Raw genomic sequence first — 22,500 nt, forward strand, 5'->3', positions numbered from 1 at the left:
GAACTACCATTAATCAGGCCCTCTTACACAGTTACAGGAACTACCATTAATCAGGCTCTCTTACACAGTTACAGGTCTCGAGCCTACAGATATGCACTTACCTAGAGCCGGACAATGTTTCTTTATCGTTCTTGGATGTGATGGCTTTTGTAGTTTGTCTGTTAATGTCGCATTCACACTCCCAGAAACATATGACAGGATCCCTATTGCCAATGTAACGCCGACACCCTAAGCACAAAATTTGGGATATTTCTGAGCACACACACACATACACAAATACCCCCCTCCCCCTTCTCCCTGTCCCTGTCTCCTGCTCTGCCCCTGTGAGAGAGACAGAGAGAGGATTTGAGTCCATCAGAAGTGTGAAACATACTGTTAAAATAGCCAAACATCTGCTCCACGCGTCCCCTCCTCTGCAGACGACGGCACAGAGAGGTGTTCGTTTCACGTATCCCAGATGCTCTCGCAGACGTGTTCATTTTTGACGTTGTTGGTAGCGTTCCTGCTTGGAGAGTCTGAATCGCTCCTGTGACATTTCACAGATATGCAACAACTACAGATGGTTCTTCTTCTGTGCACGTGTGCGTGTGTGTGTGCGCGTGTGTGCGTGTGTGTGTGCGTGTGTTGCATTAGGGACTTGTTGCTGGGGTGACAGTGACGCATTGAGGAGGTGTGAATGGTCTGTCTGTCAAAGTCTGTCCCTGTTGTCTCCTGGACAGAAAATGCCTTGTTATGTTTGGCTATACCACAATGCATGTGTCCGCTACATAATTCTACATCACACAGTCTCATCCTATCTATCTATCTATCTATCTATCTATCTATCTATCTATCTATCTATCTATCTATCTATCTATCCATCCATCTATCTGTCTGTCTATCCAATCATGTCTTTAATTTGGTAGTGTGTAGTTTAAGGTTTGATAAGATTATAGTATCAATACCAGTGTTTTGTTCCACTTTTTGGTACCACTTTACAAACGGACTACTCTTATAAAAGGTTTATGAATAGTTTATAATTAGTTTATTACACAGGTTGTGAACACATTATAATCCATTAATAAGCTTAGATAAAAAGGGCAACAGTGACCTGTTGCTTGCCAACATTGTGAGCCTGCATTTATCTGTACCGTTAAGCCTCCGATCTCATTGGTTACTTATCTTACTTTGTCTTCTCCATCAGCCATCATTTATACCTGTCGGTTTCATCCAATATTTGTTAGTAAATTACCAGCATTTAGCCACCGTCAGCACATCTTAATAGTCTAAAAGTTTCATTTGGCATATCGAATTGTGGCATATCAAATGATCATATCAGATGACCAGATTCATACACTGAGGCTTCGGCAATATTGTTTACCTTGACATTTTCAGCATGTTATCAGCAGCTGTCCTCATAATTATCACAGGTTTTGATATGACATACACTATCAGGTTGTTATCCACACTGGATATTAGAGTGGTATATTGTGATGCACGTAGGGGGGTAGATGGGCGGAGCTAACCAGCATGTCTTGGGGCGATGGGCGGTTGTTTAGGCCCAGTTCACTATTGTTCGGTTTATGTTTCCCATTGTGCCCAGTAGAAGTGTATGTGTATTGTTCATCATGTATTCATTGTGTTGTGTTGTTAATTCTTGTGATAATTTAATGTTATCTGTGTACCATAAATGTAATTGTCTGCGTGAATGATGTACTTCCCTCCTACCTTCAGAAGTGTGGGGGCTGTGTCATCGCTCTGAAGAAAGCCCAGGAACTCATTAGTGCATGGTGATGTGTTTTACACTTTACAATAAGGTTCCCATTTTGCCAGTTATAAATGGTCATTAATAAATGAGTTTAACATGCTGACTGATAAAGGGACAAGATAAAGTAAGTTAAGCGTCTAGCAAGATCTGAGCTTTAACTGAACAGACAGATAAAAAGTGCAGCAGTAACTTGATCTTTCCAAATAGTGAGCCCGCATCGATGTATGAAAACTGTGTTATAACTGGTGTAGAATTGCTTATTAATGATTTATAAAGTGTTTACAACCTAATTATAAACTAACTTACAAATCCTTTATAAGGGAAGTCTTATTGTAAAGAGGTACCCACTTTTTCTGTCAAGAATTCCTCCTGTACTCTTTACGTCTACTTAAAATCCAGCGAGCGCTCCTTAGGGAATAATTATCGACCTCTATCAGGGAAAACGGTCAGAGGTCGACGCGTGGTTATAGCTATTGGGATGCTCAGGTCGGAAGTTCGTCTGGACAGGGCGGATATTCCAGGTCGCCGCGTTCGATACTCCGGGTCTCCGTCCCCATCTCCGTATCCGTTACACGCCGCAGCAATAATTGAAACGTCTGACGGAATCCGGAATGTTCTCACCTTTAGTTGGCATCCCTGCATATGCTCATTAAAACCAGACTGCTTTCCAGGCCGGCGACGGCAGGCGAAATTAATCGTTTGACAGATTTTTGTCGGCCTCCTGGCCCCATTTTTTTTCTCTCCCTCTCTTTCTCTCTCTCTCTCTCTCTCTCTTTTTCTTTTCTCCAAAGGAACAGCTCCCTTATTTTGTTGAAACGCGGTTCCTCACGTCTCCCTCTGTAAATATTTGTCGGGCCGTCTAATCTTCAAGAGCTGCTCGAGTTTGTTCAGCCATATCTCACAGCTTTGGCATTTGCATAAGACTTAATCTGTGGATCTAAGAAAACACCCTCAAGAAGGGTCGACGGAATTTAATGCTCACCTTCCGTTTTTCTGCCTCCTGTTACAAAACACAGCCATGTTTACAGGGCAGTCCAGTGAAGCTCTTTAACGCTCTCTCTCGTTCTCTCTCTCTCTCTCTCTCTCTCTCTCTGACTCAGACACACACATACACAAAGTCAAACCTAATTTTTAATTATTTTGCATCTACTGAATATATGCTTTTCAGAGGTGAGCAGCATGGGTTAGACTATCAAATAAGAAACCTGCTACGAAGTGGTTTTAATGCATTGTTGCTCTGTTGAGGAGGAAAATCTGATTGTCCTGTAAAGCGCCGGTGGATGAGGGCATGGCATCTTGAGGACCCCCCCACGCCTCCCTTTATTCCTCCCCTAACCTTTTCATCAGTTTTCCCCCCAGTTATTGTTTTCTTTTTTCTTTTTTTCCTTCAGTTAAGTAAAAGGGGGGGGGGGCACAATCCATCATTGTGCAGTTTCCCACTCAAAAGAAAGCCTGCCATTCCCCCCCCCCCCCCCCCTTCCCCCGTGCACGCTCTTTTCGGGCAAACAACTGAATGACATCAGACTACAATGTACTGCAATTTGGCAAAGCAATTTCGGCATCGCGTTCACCTCTCTTCACCTAACAAAGAATCATAGAGAAAGAGAGAGAGAGAGAAAGAGAGAGAGAGAGAGAGAGAGAGAGAGAGAGAGAGAGAAAGAGAGAGAGAGAGAGAGAGAGAGAGAGAGAGAGAAAGAGAGAGAGAGAGAGAGAGAGAGAGAAAGAGAGAGAGAGAGAGAGAGGGAGAGAGAGAGAGAGAGAGAGAGAGAGAAAGAGAGAGAGAGAGAGGGAGAGAGAGGGAGAGAGAGAGAGAGAGAGAGAAAGAGAGAGAGAGAGAGAGAGAAAGAGAGAGAGAGAGAGAGAGTGGGGGGGGGTGACGATGGAGTAACGACTTGTAAGATCAGTTGAGAATATTTAAATATTCATATGTCAGTTAGACAGGGGTAGTGAGAGAGAGAGGGAGAGAGAGTGAGAGAGAGAGAGAGAGTGTGTTAGTCATTGTGATTCATCACAGCTGAGTGTTCCAATCATTTCACACCGTGTTAATTTAATCACTAATGGCGACACAGAGCACAAATGCCACAGAGCACTCTACACAAAACACTATAATCACAGCGTTCACTCTTTTCAGGAATCACGACAATCTGTTCCCGCTCTCTCTCTCTCTCTCTCTACGGTTATTAACGGAGCCAGAACGCCAGTTAACATGTAATTTAACAGCACGCTCTGCATCCCAACTCATCCTACCTGAAATAATCTTCAAATAAGACAAACACAGATACACTAAACTAAGATAGGATAACCTGAGCAAAATTTGCCTAATCTGTAACCTAATCAATGCAAGTAAAAAAAAATGAATTGAGGCAGTTGGAAAACCAAACTGAAAATCAAAATTTACCTTATCTGTATACTACCAAATTAGGTAACCTAACCTAGGCAAAGGTATATGTACTAAAAGCTTTGTCAGTCTGAGTGCAAACTTTACCAAAACCTAAAATAATTTCAAGCAGTAGATAAACTGAATTAAAGCATTAGATAAACTGAATTCAGTCAGTAGTTAAACTGAAGTGGTCCAACTGAATTGGGGCAGTGATTAAACTGAATTAAGGCAGCAGCTAAACTGAATTGGGGCAGTGGTTAAACTGAATTGGGGCAGTGTTTAAACTGAATTAAGACAGTGACTAAACTGAATTGAGGCGGAGGTTAAACTGAATTGGGGCAGTGTTTAAACTGAATTAAGACAGTGACTAAACTGAATTGAGGCAGTGGTTAAACTGAATTGAGGCAGTGTTTAAACTGAATTAAGACAGTGGCTAAACTGAAAAGAGGCAGCACTAAAGTTAACATTACTCAACAGTAGTTAAAATGAACAAAGGAAGAGACAAACTGAACATGATCAAACACCATGGTTACAACCATAATTCATATTAACTGGCCTTTAAATGAACATTTAGTACGACCCTCACTGTCATTAACTGCAGTCTTGATTCATGTTCATAACAGTAGTGTAAATGTTCTGGTGTATTATTAGCCCTATACCGCTCTGCTGCGTCTTGCGTCTCTGTGGGGAGAGGTAGTGTTTGGAGTTTGGGTCAGACATCATGTAGTTCAAGGCCCAGATCTGTCAGACACCGTTCTCTTCATTTAATTCTGTGGAAATGATGTATTCCAGTGTAAGATTATCCAGTTCTCCACGGGAGCTGGAGTAACAGGGGTGTGTGTGTGAGAGAGAGAGAAACAGGGATGTGTGTGTGTGTGTGTGTGAGAGAGAGAGAGAGAGAGAGTGACGGAGAGGTATTAGATTAGATTTGCTGCACAGTGTGAGGACGGCAGACCCATCGGGATGCCTCTGCTCTCTCTGTTTAGCTCGAGAAATGAGAGTCTTTTTGTCAGTGTCTGTATCACTTTACACACACACACACACACACACACACACACATGGGTGCGCACACACACCTGCTCTTATTAACAAGGACATTATAATGTGTAAATGTATACACCGCTTGTGCTCTTTGTATTGTCACTGGGCCAGAGAGATGACTTTGTATAGAAATCATTTTAACCCCAAAATTTATTCACATGTCCTAAAGCCTCCTTTCCACAACTTTCTCTTCTGGTGTGTGTGTGTGTGTGTGTGTGTGTGGTGTGTGTGTTGTGCTGTGTTGTGTTGTGTTGTGTCCTTTGCTGTGCTGTGTTGTCTAGTGTTGGGTTGTGCTGTGTCCTGTGGCATGATGTTTTCTGATATATTTATCTTTGACTTTGTGTGAGATTGTTTTACTATATGAGGGTGTGTGTGCGTATGTGTTGAATTGCATTCAGGCCCGTCATTGCCATGCGTGAGCGTGTGTGTTTGTGAGTTGCACCGTGTCCAGATTGGTTATTGTGTGTGTGTATTGTACTGTGTCCAGGCTGGTCATTGCTGTGTGGGGGGGTGCATGTGTGTATGTGTGGGTGGGTGTGTGTGTGTTGTACTCTGTCCAGGCTGGTCATTTATGTGTGTGTATGTGTGCGTGTGTGTGTGTTGTACTGTGTACAGGCTGGTCATTGCTGTCTGTGTGTGTGTGTGTGTGTGTGTGTTGTACTGTGTACAGGCTGGTCATTGCTGTCTGTGTGTGTGTGTGTGTGTGTGTGTGTTGTACTGTGTCCAGGCTGCTCATTGCTGTGGATAAATGGTCCTATTAGAGTCACACTAGGGGACCATCCATCAGCTCCTCTCTGTTCTGCGTGCCCAGACACTGTCTGCATGTGGCCTGGGAGGACACTGCCCGTGTGGCTCCGCATTCATTTCAGTGTGTGTGTGTGTGTGTGTGTGTGTGAGAGAGAGAGAGAGAGAGAGAAAGAGAGCGAGGGGGGGCGAGAGAGAGAGAGAGAGAGAGAGAGAGTGAGTTTGTGCGTTTATTATGGCTCCCTGAAACTGTAAAGCGAAAACACTATACTATATAGTTTCATATTGCAATTTACTCTAACAAACTTATTAAGAAACACAGAACTCAAAACGTTTGGTGATACATTGCCTAATAAGATAGGAAGTGGGAGATAAAAACAAAAACAAAATAAAAAGAAAAGGGACTGTCAGTGCAGTTGTTCAGAGGAGAGAGAAAGCTTGACATCCTGCAGAGCTGCTCTGTGGGTACACGGTGATCGACCAACCGGCTCGCAGCTTTTCTCCAAAGGCACCCTGGGAACTCATTACCGCCATCACAATACTGTGGAGTTTACCACAATGGGGAAATGAAAACCGCCTCACTGAAATTGGAAGTTAAACCCTTTTTTTCCCCACATCTGGGCCCGCTATAATGCACCTATAATGAAATCATCAACATGATTTCTTTTTTTTTTTTCAAATGTTATTTCAGCCGAATAGTTTTTACTTATGTTTTCCGCTCATGATTACATTTTGAAAATGGCGAAGTACACCGATGTGTGAATTTTTTTTCAGGTTTATGTCAGGTCTTGAGGATGAACAGTAAACATTAACAGAGAAACAGAAAATAATGAAAGGCAAAAACAGCACCGACTTACATTTCCCATGATTACGAGACGACACAAGAGAAGACGCCAAAGAATATCAGTTTACAGGGACACTTTTGTTGTTATAGAAGAAGAACCGGTCTTTAGGATGAAAAGAAAGAGTAATGATGGAAGAAAAAAGGAAAGATAGAAAGAAAAAAAGAAAGGAGAGGGTATGATTAAGATTTAGCTGTAGTCTGAATGAAAGTTCACTGCCCTATTTCGTGGCCTCGTTTCCTTACCGTTTGTCATTTCCTCCACTGACACAGAGGAGGGACTCCACCTCAGAGACCGACTCGTCTGGGTGTAGTGTTATCCTTCTTTTCTTTGTGTCGTTTTTCACGCCGAGTGAGCAAAGTGAGGAGGAGGCGTTTGTTTACCTGTCCGTAAGCCCGTCTGCCGAGGCCAAGGAGTGACAACATTCCCTCTGGGTGCTCCCTGGTGGCGTTTTAGGAAAAAAAAATACAAAAAACAAAACTCTGGGGTTGGCATTATAAATGAGTGTTTGACCTGTGATGTCTGATATGTGCTGTTTGTCTCTCTTGGATGTGTAGTCTTTGTTTCCACCAGCTTCCTTTCCACTGTGTTCCTTCTGTCTCTCACCCTAATCTCCCTTCTCTTCTCGTTCATTTTCTCTCTCTTGTCTTCCTCTAACATTCTCTTTATCTCTCCCTCTCTACCTCAGAGTCGAAGTCCACGTCACTCCCAGTCCACCCAGTCTGGTTTGGCTGACCAGGCCAGTAAGCTGTCCTTTGCTTCGGCCGAGTCTCTGGAGACCATGTCTGAGGCCGACATGCCGCTTGGTTTCAACCGCATGAACCGTTTCCGCCAGAGTTTACCACTCTCCCGCTCCGCCAGCCAGAACAAACTGCGTTCTCCAGGTATGACCACATACATCTATATATACATACATATACACACACACAGATATAGTATACATATACACAAATACATGTACACACATATATGGCATACATATACACAAATACATATACACACGTATATACATCAATACATATTTACATACATATACACAGATGCACAAGTAGCTATACATATTGTTGTGCTCTGGTCCTCTCTTTCCCCCCTCTGGTGGTTAGTTCCACCAATCATTAGTTCCACCCGTTTTCACTTAGTTCTGCCCTGTTCAGTCCTGTATAAATACTCCTAGTTTTGCCCTTTGTTCTCTGTGTGGAACTGTGTTGTGTTGAATTGTCAACCTGTCATGCATGCCGTGAAGCCTGAATCCTTTGTTTGTAAGTTCATAGAAGTTCCTCCGTATCATGTTCTGTTTAAATGAAACTGAGACTAACCTGCACACGCATCCAGCCTCCTCAACAAACCGTGACACATATACACATGTATACATAAACACACATATATAATTATATACATTTATACATATACACACATATATAGAGATATTCATACACACACACACACACACATATATATACACAGATATACACAGATACACATATATGCTGCTCTCAGCCAGAACAAATTATGCTCCCCAAGTATGACCACACACACACACACACACACACACACACACACACACATACACATATATACACAAGTATGCATACACACATACATATACACACATATACATATGCAAATATGCACTTGCAGAATATAAAAAAACATACCTGTTCATCTTTACCTGTCATTCTACATTCAGTGCTTACCGTGAATTTAATAGTCACAAACACACACACACACACACACACACATCACACACATCACATACAGCGTCCAACTCAAAGCCATCACTCTGACTAGTAAACAGCGAGAGCATGAAACCCTCAAAAGCTTTTCAGATTCATTCAAAAGAGACTTTAATACAGTTATGAAATAAGCTCTGAATAATAAAACTATGAGATGGACAGTCAATATCCATTTTTTCCCCTTCCTATTTAGCTCACAGCCAAGACAATTTCAAACAGCTGGAGAGCTGTTATGATTCTATTGGCAGTTCAATGCAGAACGATGAGTTCAATAACTCCACAGTGCAGCTGGGAGACCCACTAGTATCCTCTTATCCAACCACTCCATATCCCATAACAGCCAAAGGACATTAACTTCATAACTATCCATAGCAACGATTGTCTTTTGGTATTCTCTTGCAAAAAAGAATTCCCAAAGCAAATTAGTTTTAATTAGCACGTATCCCAGAAGCACAGCCTGCTGTTAGCGCTTAGCGGAGCACCTTAACTGACATGCTGTTAGCCAAGAAGTCGCTGAGAAGTCCATTCTCTTCCTTTCTTTTTTTAAATTTGCTCTAAAATGCCACAATTTTGTTCATTTCACTTTCCCTGTCAGTTGTTGGGGACAGACTGCTTGCTTGGCTCGTTATCTGTGTGCTGCATGATGCCACGAACTTAGCAATTAGCTCCTGTCTTGTTCACTGCCTTGTTAGCATGTGATGGTAAAGTACTTAGCTGACAGGTACACAGAAGTTATAGAGATGTTATGAGCTAGGAAAACCGAGGTGTGCGACCAACGCTCCTAGGAGATGGCTCGTCCAATTCATCCTAACCCCCAGTTAGCAGTTTAATGCTAACACATTTTGTGTGCCAGTAAGAACTCTCTTTAGCTGTTCCTGTTTGGCTGAGCCTTGCAATTTTAATTCTTTTCTACAAGGTTCTATAAAGTATTCATGAAATGGACTCATAATAGTGAAGAAAGTAAGCTTGGTACATCTACAACATTGGCCTGGCATTGTGAAACAGATTATCTTTATGTAAGTTTGAGATGTTGAAAAGACAGGAACGCCGCGGTTAAGGTATGCCACAGTTCCACCTGTGTGCATTGACATGCCCGTTTGTGCTTTGCCGTTAGTGCCTTACTTTGAATGCTGTATTTGTCTTGTCATTGGATGGGTTTTAAGAGTTGACTGCTGTCTGATTATTCAAGGCACGGAGAGAGGTGTCAGCGACTCGGCTGACGGAGAGTGATAGTGACGTCTGCAAGAGAGAAGTTAGGAAGTGCTCGAACTATCAGTAATACTCCCTGCTCCTTCCTCTGTCCATCACAAACTCTTCTGCTGTCATTCACTCTGTCTCACTTTTTCTGTCCCTCGCAATCTATCACTGCCCGCCTCTCCTCACGTATTCTTTCTTTCTTTCCTTCTTTCTTTCTTTTGCAGGCGTGCTATTTCTCCAGTTCGGCGATGAGACGCGACGCGTTCACATCACGCACGAGCTTAGCAGTCTGGAGACACTGCACGCACTCATCGTTCACATGTTCCCGCAGAAGCTGACGGCGGGAATGCTAAAGTCTCCAAACACAGCCATACTAATCAAGGACGAGGCGCGGAACGTCTTCTACGAGCTGGAGGATGTGCGGGACATACAAGACCGGAGCATAATCAAGATTTACCGCAAAGAGCCTATTTACGCCTCCTACCCCGCCGCTGCTCACCTGGCCAATGGAGACCTGCGGGTGAGTCGTGCACAGTTTTGTGATTACTTATCACGATACAAACTCTATCCCCCAAACTTACTTATGAGTGCTATTATCATGTATTTAGAACATACGGGGGGAGGGGGGAGGGGTAGGGGGGGCGCTACAAAATAGATGTACAATAAGCTGATGATCAACGATGAAGATATAGCATATTTACTGATAACATAGAAATAACAATAACATTGAAAAAATAGATAAATGCAGTGACTTTATGTCCAGTTCTAGAAAATTTTAGGCAAGAAAGTAATGCAGGCCACACAGGGCATATACATCCACATGGGAACACTGGTCTAGGTCAGGGTCAGGGTCAGGAGAGGCGTGGATATGAAGACAGTTTAGTTAAAAGTACGCGTAGTCACAGATGTGAGTCTCACAGCTGATCCTAACTACAGTCACAGAATAAATGCAAGCTAAAAACATGGTCACCCATCGGAGTGTACCTTGGTCTGTGGCAAGTACCAGGATTAATTGCTGACGTTGACTTACGGGCAAACTTTTACCAGTGACTTGTGTCATTCATTAACGAGTTTAGAAAATCATAATGATGTACTTCAAAGTCGTTTTGTTAATCAGTGCTTTAATCAGTGCCAGAAATTACCTATCCGAGTATTAATTGTCCCTGATTGACACTTGAGAAAGAGTGAGTAGTAGCAGGTGTGTTGCCAGTTGACGTCAGTCTCCAGGTAGCACTACCCTTATTAAAACAATGCTGCAACGCTTACTTTTGCTAGTTTAAAATATTTTAAGTCTCGACACAATATAAATACGTTAACTGAAAGTTGAAAGATCAACTTAAACTCTCTAGAACAAACAAACTGATCAGTAATACATAATCTTTAATACATAATTATAATCATGTCAATTATACATAAGCTCTCCGGACCTTGCTTTGCATCTATTTTGACTTCAAAGTTTGTGACTAAGGATGACATGATCATGGAAGAACATTTTTTGGTGATTTGGGCAATTCTAATCTTTTTTCCTTGCTGAAGTTTGCTGGCCAGAATGGCTTCAGATACGATAGAGTTTACCACCAGATCATTTTCATTCCTCCTGTTTGGTATATTACCCAGACGCTTGTTAGCCTGGGATACCACGCACGTGTTCGGAGTCTTTGTCAAGGAGAACCACGTAAATCAGAAATGAAGAAAGGGCCCAGCGTTAAACCCTGAGGTACGCCACACGAAACGGAACCACGGCTTGATTTAAATTTGCCAAGAAGCCGACGTACGTGAGCCAATCCTCCAACCTAAGACAAACGTACCTGATTCAGCAAATCAAGGTCCCATTGAGTAGGTGAATAGATGAATCAGATGAGATTGAGTAAAGCTGAGAGCAGTAGTTTTGCTCCCTCCAAGGAAAAGATCTACAATTATGTGTACGGTCCCACGTCATTTGATTCTGAGCCCGTTGAGATTTTACTCTGTCTTTTGGCTTGCTGAGCCAACCAAGTCTCATTGGTAAGATCAGGAAGACGGGGCCCAATGGGGCAGAGGTATTTGATTATGAGCCTATTCTACTCTGGTGATTCTGCAGAGACTTGTGGAGTGTGAAAGGCTAAATGTGCTGTGTGTGTGTGTGTGTGTGTGTGTGTGTGTGTGCCAAAAGAGGGAGAAAAAAGAATGAAAGAAAGATGAATCAGATGAAAAGTAAACCAGTTCAATCAAGACTCAGCAGGAGCCAATCTCTATTTGGAGCAATGTGTTAACTGTAGCCTTGCTCCCCCTCCCCCAACCCCTTGGGTTTTTGTCACTACGGGGTTTAGGTTCTGAGTAACAGCATGGGCTCAAACTATTGACTGAGGCAAGAATGTTCCCCAAAAAAAGACACTCAAAAAATCCCTTTCTAGATTAAAAAGAGTTTTTTTTTTTATTAGATATTCTTTGAATTCATTTTTCATCGTGCCGTAAAAATGTCAAGCGTCTTTTTTAGATACAAACTCAGACACGTTCAAATTGTACACTTTTGAAAATTTAATATTCTCATTTTCTTTATTTCTTTTTTTTTCTTCTTCTTTTTTACTTTTTTTTCTGTTAAGTCTGTAACTTCTAAAGGGTTTAAGTATTGCCACAGGATTAGGTAGTAGTTTTTTTCTTTGAAATGAGATTGTATGGTAGGCCCACTTTGTTGATCAATGCTCCGTTTTATAGCTCTCACATTCTAAGAGCCTTGTTTGCTGCTATTCATACCTTTGAGAGAGAAAAGCTGTCAAAAAAAAAAAAAAAAGCCTCTTAAACTAACATCAGGAGCGAGTCATTCATAGCATGCAAATCATTTGTCTCCATTTGCTAGGCATGTGTTTGTTTGTTTGTGTATCTGTGTTTGTGTACAATTTCAAAAACCTTGAAATAAACCCAAAGTCCCTGGAAAGAATCAATTTTGAACCGAAAAGGAAGGCCGGTGGAGCAGGCCTTTGAACAGCATTAAAGTGTGTCTCTGCTCCTTTGTAGTCTGGCTGTGTGAGTGAACTACATAACTCCCCCTCCATGCCTCTGAATTCGGACACAATCGCAGACTGCATGTTAACTTCTACCTCAAACCTGCGGATGATCCCCTGAGAGGCAGGGAGAGAGAGAGAGGGAGAGAGAGAGTGAACGAATGTGTGTGTGTGTGTGTGTGTGTATTTTCCAAGCATAGAAGCCATATCCATGTAGCACCAGAGCCATTTTAACCTCTGTCACTCAAACTGAGAGATGAAGAAGAAAGAAGAAGAAAAAAAAAAGTTTTGACGCAAGAAGAGAGGCTGGAAAGGGAGGATGGTGGTCAGAAGGCAGAGAACAGGAGGAAGAGCAGGAAGATTAAAAAAATGAATGGATGATGATTCCAAGGAAAAGAGAGAGAGAGTGACAGACAACCAGACACCAGAGGACAAAAAAAAAGAAAGAAAACGAATTGGAAGATGGAGAGAGAAAAAATGCCAAGGCTTTGGAGAACAGCGCAGAAGAAATATGAGCCATTTATTTTGGGAGAATTAAAAGAGTCTCATTTCATTGAGCATGATAGAGAGAGGAGGGGATAGAGTGCTCCTCTCTGACTGAAGAGGATGAGTAAGGACTTATTTGAATTACCCCAGCCCCCCCCCCTCTCTCTCTCTCTCTCTCTTTCACTTTTTGTGAAGGGATGGAATATGCACAAATAATGCAGATCCATATGAAAGGCAGTGGACATGGCATCCAGTGTTGTGCTGTAGCTTTAGCTGGGGTGGGTTAAATGGAGTGAACAGATTGCTCAGGGACTGAATTACAAACTAGTGAAAAGAATGAGAGAGAGAGAGAGAGAGAGAGACAGAGGGAGAGAGAGAGAGAAGAGGGGGGCGGAGAAGTCTGGAACGTCAGTGTCTTTATTTCTGTTTCTCTCATTCTCTCTATCTGTCTATCTCTCTGGCTGACCTTCATTTCTCTTTCAGTCTCTCTCTATCTATTTTAGTTTGTTAATCCATCGATGAGTGTCTCAAGGTTACTTGTCGCATGCACACACACACACACACACACAGAGAGAGAGAGAGATAAAGTAAAGGGGTTAAAGTTTTGCACTCTTCAGGGACTGTCCACACGACAGTGGTGAAAATGGAATTTTTGCGAAAACAGAAAGGTCCTGTTGCATTCTGGCCTTTCGTCCACACGACCGCAGCATTTTCAGGGCCTGAAAACGCAAACTTTTGAAACCGGGTTCCAGGGTGGAATCATCTAGAAACGCAATCCTTACGTAGTTGTGTAGACAGGCGGATGTGGAACCTTTAGAAAACAATGACGGCGCGGCCCCACCTCGCGCATGGCTGTTTACATGGTGTTCTTCTGTGGTGTTTGTATATTTGAGTGGCAAAGTTACAACGCACCTACTAGCCTGGCATACGCGCTACAGCATTTCACTTGTTTTGCGAATCCATGTGGACGAATATCAGTTCTCAAAACGCTGTTGTCTGGATGCGAAACTTTTTGAAAACGCAAAGGAAAAATGTCGTTTTCAAAACATTCCGTTGTCGTGTGGATGGGGCCTTCGTATCACACCTCATAAGCAGCAAGAGACACCACCTGTCAGTCTAGTATACATGATAAACAACAATTATTGGTCATTTAAAAGAACTGGATTAATTTCATAGCTGTTTTAGGTAGGCTCTTAAATGAGCATAAGTACACTTTGTAAAAATGTTTTTCAGTCTTCATGCATATTTGGCTGCACAATTATCTCAATCAGACGAAGGTGACCCAGACTAAAATAGACGAAACATTAAACATTTTATTTGCTAAAACGCTGAGAAAACGTTTTATTTAATAACAAATAAATAAATGTAAGCGTACCTCTGGCTGTAACAGCTGGAATTTCCCTCTAGAGCAGGGGGGGAAAAAAAAAAAAAACTACATGAACATTTTCTTGTAATTGTCTTTCAGACTCTTAGATCGATGGTTTTCAACTCCAGCCCTGGAGTCCTCTCTACCGTACATATCTCTGTTTTAACCTTCCATTTTCACGGCTGATTGGGCAATCAAGGATTTGACGATCAGTTGATCGGTGGAATCAAAGGTGCTAGAGTTGGGCCGAACCAAAAATTAGGCAGGGCAGGAATAAGCTGAGAACCACTGTTCAATCTGTTCCTAGTGACTCCCCCTGCCCTGCATAATTTTTGGTTCGGCCTAGCACTCCTGATTCCACCGATCAGTTAATCATCAAAACCTTGATTTACTCAATCAGCTGCGATAATGGAGGTATGCAGGGTGAGGAGGCCCTGTCTTAGATCAAATTAGGAGAATTGTGGTCCACTCCTCCTTACAGAACGGCTCCAACTGAATGACTTTTTTTTTTTTTTTTTGCATACATAGTGCATCTCCTTCCAAAAAATGACTGGATTTAAATCCAGGGAGTGACTATTGTAGAACTCTCCATTTTTCTAGTAATTTTTTTTTTTTTTTGAGTTGTTCTGTTGTGGATTTGTGGGGGTCCGAGGGACTGTCCTCTTATGATATCCATTCTCTCCTTTAGCCTCAGCTTTCTGACAGATGGCATCACATTCTGCTCAAGCATTCTCTGGAACATTCTGGAACTCAAGGCTGACTCAGTAATGAAGGGTTCTCAGGCGCTGAGAGAGAAAAGCAGTCTGAAAGTTAAACGTTCTTTCCAGTATCCTTTAACAGCTGATACAAAGGTCTTCTGTATAAACCCAGGTTTTGGTCTTCCCCAAGCGTTATCGTTATGTCTGGCTTTACAGTCCAAGAAACCTCACCTTAGATACGTTTGTACCAATCGCGCACTGATTCTAAACCAAACCCCTGCGGTGTCTTTATGGGTTTTTTTTGTGGTTGTTGTTGTTTTTTTTTTTTTCTTTAAGATGCCTCTTTGTTCCTGACCTTCTACGTCGACCAAATTTGTGAAGCGTCTTTTGACGGCTGACTAATGCTGAAAGCTTGAAGAGCTTTCATTTGCTCTTAACCTAAGGTTCTTGGAGACTTCTTCTTTTTTGGTCAGTGTGTGGGTTGGATTTGATGGGATGACCTAACTCAGGTACATTATATTGTCTGTATTCTGTTACAGCGTGGGAATATTGACTTGAAATTGCTTTGAAATTGCACGTTAACCCACCTCGGACATGTGGGCATCAGCAATTACTCTTCCTCAGGGTCCTGAGGAACTAGGTTGATTTTGGCACAATGTATTACTTCAGAGCTGTATTTTTAAGTCTAAGACTTGTTTTCTGATATTTATAAGAAGAGGAGCTCCCTATGAGCTTGTCTCCAATGACAGAGAGAGGTAAAGCTACTGATCATTTTCACCTGTTTTTTCTTTTACTAACTGTAATCGTTTTAGGAGATGATAAATTCAGGGGTGTTTTGAGGTTTCTGCCACGCACAGGAAATTGCAGACTTTGGCTTTCTGTTACTTTTTTATGAATTATGCGCCCAAGCCCCCCCCGCCCCCCCGCCCCCCCGCCCCCGTGGAAGATTTCTTTTTCTTTTCTCTTCGCTCTCTCTCATTTGTTATTTTGATTGGAAAGAGTTGACTCCGAAATTAACTGTATTATTGTTTTTGTTTTTTTTTTCCAGAGAGAGATGGTGTACACGTCCCGCGATTCGTCTCCTACTCGACGTCTCAACACCCTCCCCTCCTCCTCAGCCTCTCCAAATTCGAGCTCCCCTTCCCGTTCCCGCCTGTCCTACAGCGGGGGACGCCCCCCGTCCTTTGCCGGACAGGGCCACCCACACAGCCAAGGCTCCCAGCACTCTGCCCACTCCCATCACCCCTCCCCCTCTCACGGACCTGGACAGGGTCTCTCCCCCTCCCCCTCCGCCATCCTGGAGCGTCGGGACGTCAAGCCGGACGAGGAGGTCTCCGCCAAAAACATGGTTCTCCTCAAAAACGAGGGTCTGTACGCCGACCCCTACAGCCTGGTCCACGAGGGTCGGCTAAGCATTGCCTCCACTCAGTCCTTGGCCACCATCGGTGATCCGTTCGGTAGTTTCCCGGCGCCCGGAGGGCTTTACCGCCGCGGTTCAGTCCGTTCTCTCAGCACCTACTCCGCCGCTGGCCTGCAGGGGGACCTAGACGACGCCCTGTACAAGCCCGGGGGTCCGCTGTACTCGGACACCTACGGAACCACGTCCACGCTGGGCATGGGGTTCCGTCTGCCCCCCTCTTCCCCGCAGAAGATTCCGGATCCCGTGCAGCTCCGAGACAGGGACTCCTATTCCGGGCCGCCGAGCCGTGGCTCCCCCATCCGCCAGACTTTCCGCAAGGATTCGGCCTCTTCGTCTGTGTTCGTGGAGAGCCCAAAGTCCCGGCCCAGTTCCAGTTCGGACCCCCTGAGCGTGGTCCAGGGTGGAGGGTCGGGAGGTGGAGATGGTGGAAGGGGAGTATCTGCATATGGCTCACCGCTGGCAGGGAATGAGAGCGAGACACGGTGAGGAGTGTGAGAGTGACACCAAGAGGAAAGAGAGTGAGCATGTGTGTGTGTGTGTGTGTGTGTTTGTTTGTGTGCGCACATAATGTTTGGGGATACCCATAATTTCTACTGTGTAATGTATATGAATGTGTGTGTGTGTGTGTGGTGTGTGTGTGTCTGCATTCGCGTCTGTGTTTGTGAGTACATACGTAGTGTGTGTGTGTAATCTCTTCTGTGTATTGTATATGACTGCGTATTTGTATCTATATGTGTGTCCACGTGTATTAACTCAATATACGTGTGTGCGGTTAGCAGGGATCGTATGGAGGCAATGGAGAAGCAAATAGCCAGTCTCACTGGCCTGGTACAGAGCGTACTGACCAGAGCACCGGACAGCGACAGCACGTAAGACCATCAGTCACGCAGAACATCCTAGAACTCATTTGAACAGAACACTAGAAAATCTCATAGAACACCAGAACCTCCATTTGGTAAACCTTCATTTGACATGGCCATCATGACATAGACATAAACATGATCCTACTCTAACTCATAAAATGTTGTATCCGATTCTTGTCGTATTGACCATGTTAAATTAGTGGTGTGTCCGAATTCTATGCCCACATACTAATTAATAACTGTGTACACTGCAGACTGAAAATATGGACCTCTCAGGGTTCACTGTGTGCCTGAGAAATCTTTGTGAATTAAGCCCAGCTACCAAATCTACAACTTTAGTATTTGTCAGCTAAATGACCAGTCAACCCTTTTAGCTAAACATCTGTCTTTTCTTATCTAAAATCTGCATTAACTTGTTAACAACTTGTTAAACGTCACAGTGCCAGCTTCCGCTTCGAGTTTCGTCCTGTTCATGATTGATCCGGCACCCTTGTGTTTCTTACATTCTGTATTTCTTGCATACTGATAAAAAAATATTGATCTCAGACAGTACAGCCTAGCAACAGTATGTAGCACGGGGGGAATACGGACACCCCCCCCCCACCCCACCCCCCCCCCCCCCCCCTCAGTTTCTCAGACCATTCAGTATACTCCATTTATCAGAGCGCATATAAAATATATAAACACAGCATGTCAGAGAGTCCTGCTTGATTTTTTTTTTTTTAGGCCTTAGAGTGTACATCAGACCTGTCAGTGCTGTTCTTTTCAAGAACTATGTTGTGGGAATGATTTGCTCATCTCGTTTGGCTTCGTGTCGCCGTGACCTGTTGACTGTGTGCGTTGAGTTGCAAACGTCTTCCACCCCGGGAATTTTTATTTCTTGCATCGAGCGGATTTTTTGTCTGCTGCCAAGTTTCATGCTGCCTTTTTGAGATCTCTTGCCTCCACATGGTATTGATTTACCATGGTTAGCGAAACGGAATCATTCATGAAGTGCGCAGGGATCAGTTTTTGTCTTATTAGAACAGCCAGAGGCACATTTGCTCAATATTAAACAGTATACGGTATTAGGACAGTTTTAAATGATGTTTCATTTCAAAACAAACTATCACAGATACTGTTTTAGAGCACTGCTTGTGTCATGTCAAAGTCGTCATCAGCTATGGCCATTTGCACCATGTTTGGCTGCATTCCATGTGAGTGTCTTCACCGACCGAAAACAGCATTGGGTGGCATTGTGTAAGAGGCTAAGGCTGAAAACTGTTATTGCTATCCTGCTGTGTGTGTGTGTGTTATATTCAGTATTAGTTCAAATGTAGCCAAAGCACTGGTAATGATGTTAGTTCTGTTTCTTTTTAAGAAACTTAAATACGACTATGTGTCTATGCTAGTACAGTACTATGTACTAGATTAATATAGCATGAGGTTTTGTGAAGTGGTACAGAATGAAGTACAGTTTTACTACCATTACGTATTACATTCATATAGAGTACAGGTTTAGTACCGTTAGCCAGTAGTTCTCAACTCTGGTCCTGGGACACACAACAAATGCAATTTTCACTTTGGCTTGGCACTGTTACACCTGACTGACATCTTTCTGCTAGGGACAGAGTTCTTGGCCTCTTGAACAACAAGGTGTGGTGGCATTAGTTACACCGTGCTGCCCAGTGGGTTTTCCAGGACAGGAGCTTAGAGAGACTACTCTTGGATGCTAGGTTCTCACAAAGTTTGGCAAGACAGTAGTACAGTTTTTGGAACTAGATTAGCACAGTGTTTAGGATTATGAGGCTAGAAGCGAGGTAGCAAATTTTGAGGTAAATTCTCATTACTTTACTATAAAACTGTGTTTGCTAGCCACCTAATTAGTGACGTTATAGCTGTTACATTATTATGATGGTCAAGTATGATGTTAGTGGACTATTAGGTACTACAGAGTTTAAAATGTAATAACAGTATTATGTTAGTATTATATTAGCACAGTGCTAAGTAAGATATTAGTACAAGGATAGGTACTATAATAGTAAGAGGGTATATACTATATTAGTACATCATTCTGTCTCACAGTAGTACGGTGGTAGGTAGGATATCAAGACATGTTTAAGAACTATAATAGTACAAGGGTACATACTAAATTATTACAGTATTATGTAGTGTAGTACTACAGTGGTAGGTACTACTTTAGTAAAGTATTGTGTCTTATAGCAGGATAGTGTCAGGTACTATACCAGCACAGTGGAAGGTACTACGTAAGTACAGTGCTTGGTATTACAGCAATAAAGTGATAGGTAGTATATAAGCAAAGAGTTATGTCTTATAGTAGGACAGTATTAGATACTACACCAGCACAGTGGAAGGTACTACATTAGCATAGTGCTTGGTACAACAGTAGTACAGAATTAGGTACTATATTAGCGTAGTACTATGTCTTATGTTAGTTCAGTGGTAGGTGGGTTTTTAGTACAGTGTTAGTATCATGGCTGTATGATCCTCAGATGCGGCCTGCTGCGTCTCTGCATGATGGCGGGCTGCCCTCCGGACCAGGGGGCGGAGTTTTCACGGCCCTTCCCTTTCTCTTCCAGCGAGAAGACCGAATCCACCAGCGACGGCTCCGCCACAGGAAGTGAGTACTAACGTAGGAAAACCTAGTTTAGCTGGTCGGTTGTTCGCTTTTAATGTGGCATGGTTAAATACTTGGGGAGGTTCAAAGTTGGACAGTCTAACCTAAGACTGTACATATAAAACCATGTGTTTAAAGTAAATTTATACCCCCCCCCCCCCCCCCCCCCCCCCCCCCCCAAAGTCCTTCTCCTCAAAAGTGTTATTTTTTTTACGATAGTTCCCGAGTGGTCAGGTAGATACGATACAGTATTCTCACACTTTTCCTATGAAGCGCCCTTCATGGCAATAAGATTTTTATTGTACTCTCCATCTCCCTCACACACTCTCTCTGTCTGATTACTCCTTTTTTCCCTCTCACTTTTTCTCTCTCTCTCTCTCTCTCTCTCTCCCCCTCTCTCCAAGCCTAAACTCCTCTAAGAGCACTTTCAGTACTTCCAGGACATACTTAACAGGGCAGATTTGTCGTTGAAGGTGTTTCCGCTTCTGAGAAATAAACCAGTAAAAAAAAGGATTCTTGACGGTTGTCCATTGAGAGGATTGTTTAAGGATCTGAGTCTCTCCTTGAGACTCTGAACCGTGAAGAATCCTCTTGTTTCCATACTTTGCATTCTTCTTCTACTTCTTCTTCTTTTCCTTCTTCTTCTTCTTCCTCTTCTTCTTCTTATTCTTCTTTGTTTATTCATGTTTTATTTTCTTTCATTTTCTGTCTTTTTTTGACGAGCTGGCTGCTTTTGTCTTTCAGCTGGCCGCCTGAAGTGGAAAGGTAGTTCTATCTCTCCTTTCTCTCTCTCTCTCTCTCTCTCTCCCCTTGTCAGCGTGGGTTACGGTGTCTCTCCTACAGTTTATCCTGTGTGTGTGTGTGTGTGTGTGTGTCCTGCTTTAGCCCAGTATCCTCCCTTGGGAATATTATGGATATATATGTCCCTTTTCCCTTCCTGTATGTGGTCTATCTTTAGCTCTCCCTCCTTCGCTCTGCACTTTCTGTCGTTCTCCCTCTCTCCTCTTCTCTCTCTCTCTCTCTCTCTTCCTCCCTGTCACATTACCTTAGATGAAGTTAATCTCAGATTCTGCTCTCTGAATGTGGCCGTGAGTGCATGCCATTCTGTGGGGCACATGAGAGAGGGAGAGAGAGAGAGAGAGAGAGAGAGAGAGAGAGAGAGAGAGCATATGAGGACAGGAGACTGGGCTCTCCAGTTCACTAATGACATTCATGCTTTACTGCTAATGGACTCAGTCCGGTTGTTATATTTGTGTGTTGTGTGTGGGTGTGTGCCCAACAATCTTTTTTCATTATTGGGTACATGTGGAGCTTTTTCTGTAGATCTTTATTAGCACACACACACACACACACACGTTACGTGCACACGTATGCGCACGTTTGTTCGTCTGTAAGTCAACACGTGCTCACCTTAACCCCCGACCCTGACCTTTGACCTTTGACCTCCGTCTCCCGCTCTGTGATCGGCAGCTCAGACACCCTCTGCCCCGCTGGCCCTGATGCCTCCGCCCTCCTCCACGGCATCGCAGACCAACACCGTCTCCAAACTCCAGATGCAACTCCACCTGCACGACCTTCAGCAAAACGCAACTGACCTGCGCAAACAACTAGCTCAGCTGCGCAAGATGCAGGTACGACGCATTAATATTGTGCCGTTTAACATGTATGCTTGTGCAATTCAATACCACGCGTACCTATTTATTTTACTGGTGTACCAATACTAGTTCTTTCTAATATTACAACTTTATGACGTGAGAGTTTGGATTCTAAGGTAGTATAGGTAGTATTTACAAAGGATGATATAATTTTATGAAGATTTTAACGACGGGGAGCTATGTATGATACATTCTAAACGTTCCGTGTGAACCGGTGGAACATTAGGCTTATGTGGATACACTGATAAAACCACACAGCGGGCATTTAGGGCTCTATGTTAACGATCTAAGCGCGTGGTGTAAAGCGTTTTTGCTAGTTTAATGGCGGATAATTTGAGCGCAAAGTAAGGTGCAAGGCACAAAGCGGTTGTGTTCGGTCTCTTAATTAATCTCAGGTGTGTTTTGGCCGTGACATGCAATAAACCAATCAGAGTCTCAGCTCCCGTTCCCTTTAAAAGCCACCTGCGCTGGCACCTTAATGGATTGCTATTACAACGGCAGACTTAGCACCTGGACGAAAAGAGCGATTCGCCGATTTGTGGCCTCCGCCGCCTCCCAATCCTCTGTCCAATCAGAGACTCCATTCTTCAGTGAAACAACTGCAACCTGATTTTAGACCAGGTTTTTGTTGGTCTAAGCACAGAGGCGTTCGCGTTGAATTCAAAATAGCAACACGCCAACAATGCACCTGACCACACCTCATTTTGAAGACCAACCCCACAGATGGACG

General features: G+C 43.3%; 1 protein-coding gene across 1 annotated transcript in view; it reads left to right on the forward strand.

Moving 5' to 3' along the window:
• The window catches only part of srcin1a (SRC kinase signaling inhibitor 1a), a 57,266-nt gene that overhangs the window by 17,208 nt on the left and 17,558 nt on the right, over positions 1 to 22,500 (forward strand). The window contains exons 4-10 of the mRNA XM_030793922.1: positions 7,443 to 7,638; positions 9,909 to 10,204; positions 16,264 to 17,117; positions 17,412 to 17,504; positions 19,991 to 20,118; positions 20,860 to 20,880; positions 21,586 to 21,746. Coding sequence (XP_030649782.1) covers positions 7,443 to 7,638; positions 9,909 to 10,204; positions 16,264 to 17,117; positions 17,412 to 17,504; positions 19,991 to 20,118; positions 20,860 to 20,880; positions 21,586 to 21,746 — 1,749 coding nt within the window. The remainder of the gene's footprint in view (positions 1 to 7,442; positions 7,639 to 9,908; positions 10,205 to 16,263; positions 17,118 to 17,411; positions 17,505 to 19,990; positions 20,119 to 20,859; positions 20,881 to 21,585; positions 21,747 to 22,500) is intronic.

This window comes from Chanos chanos, chromosome 16 (assembly GCF_902362185.1).
Source record: "Chanos chanos chromosome 16, fChaCha1.1, whole genome shotgun sequence".
In the NCBI taxonomy this organism is placed as follows: domain Eukaryota; kingdom Metazoa; phylum Chordata; class Actinopteri; order Gonorynchiformes; family Chanidae; genus Chanos; species Chanos chanos.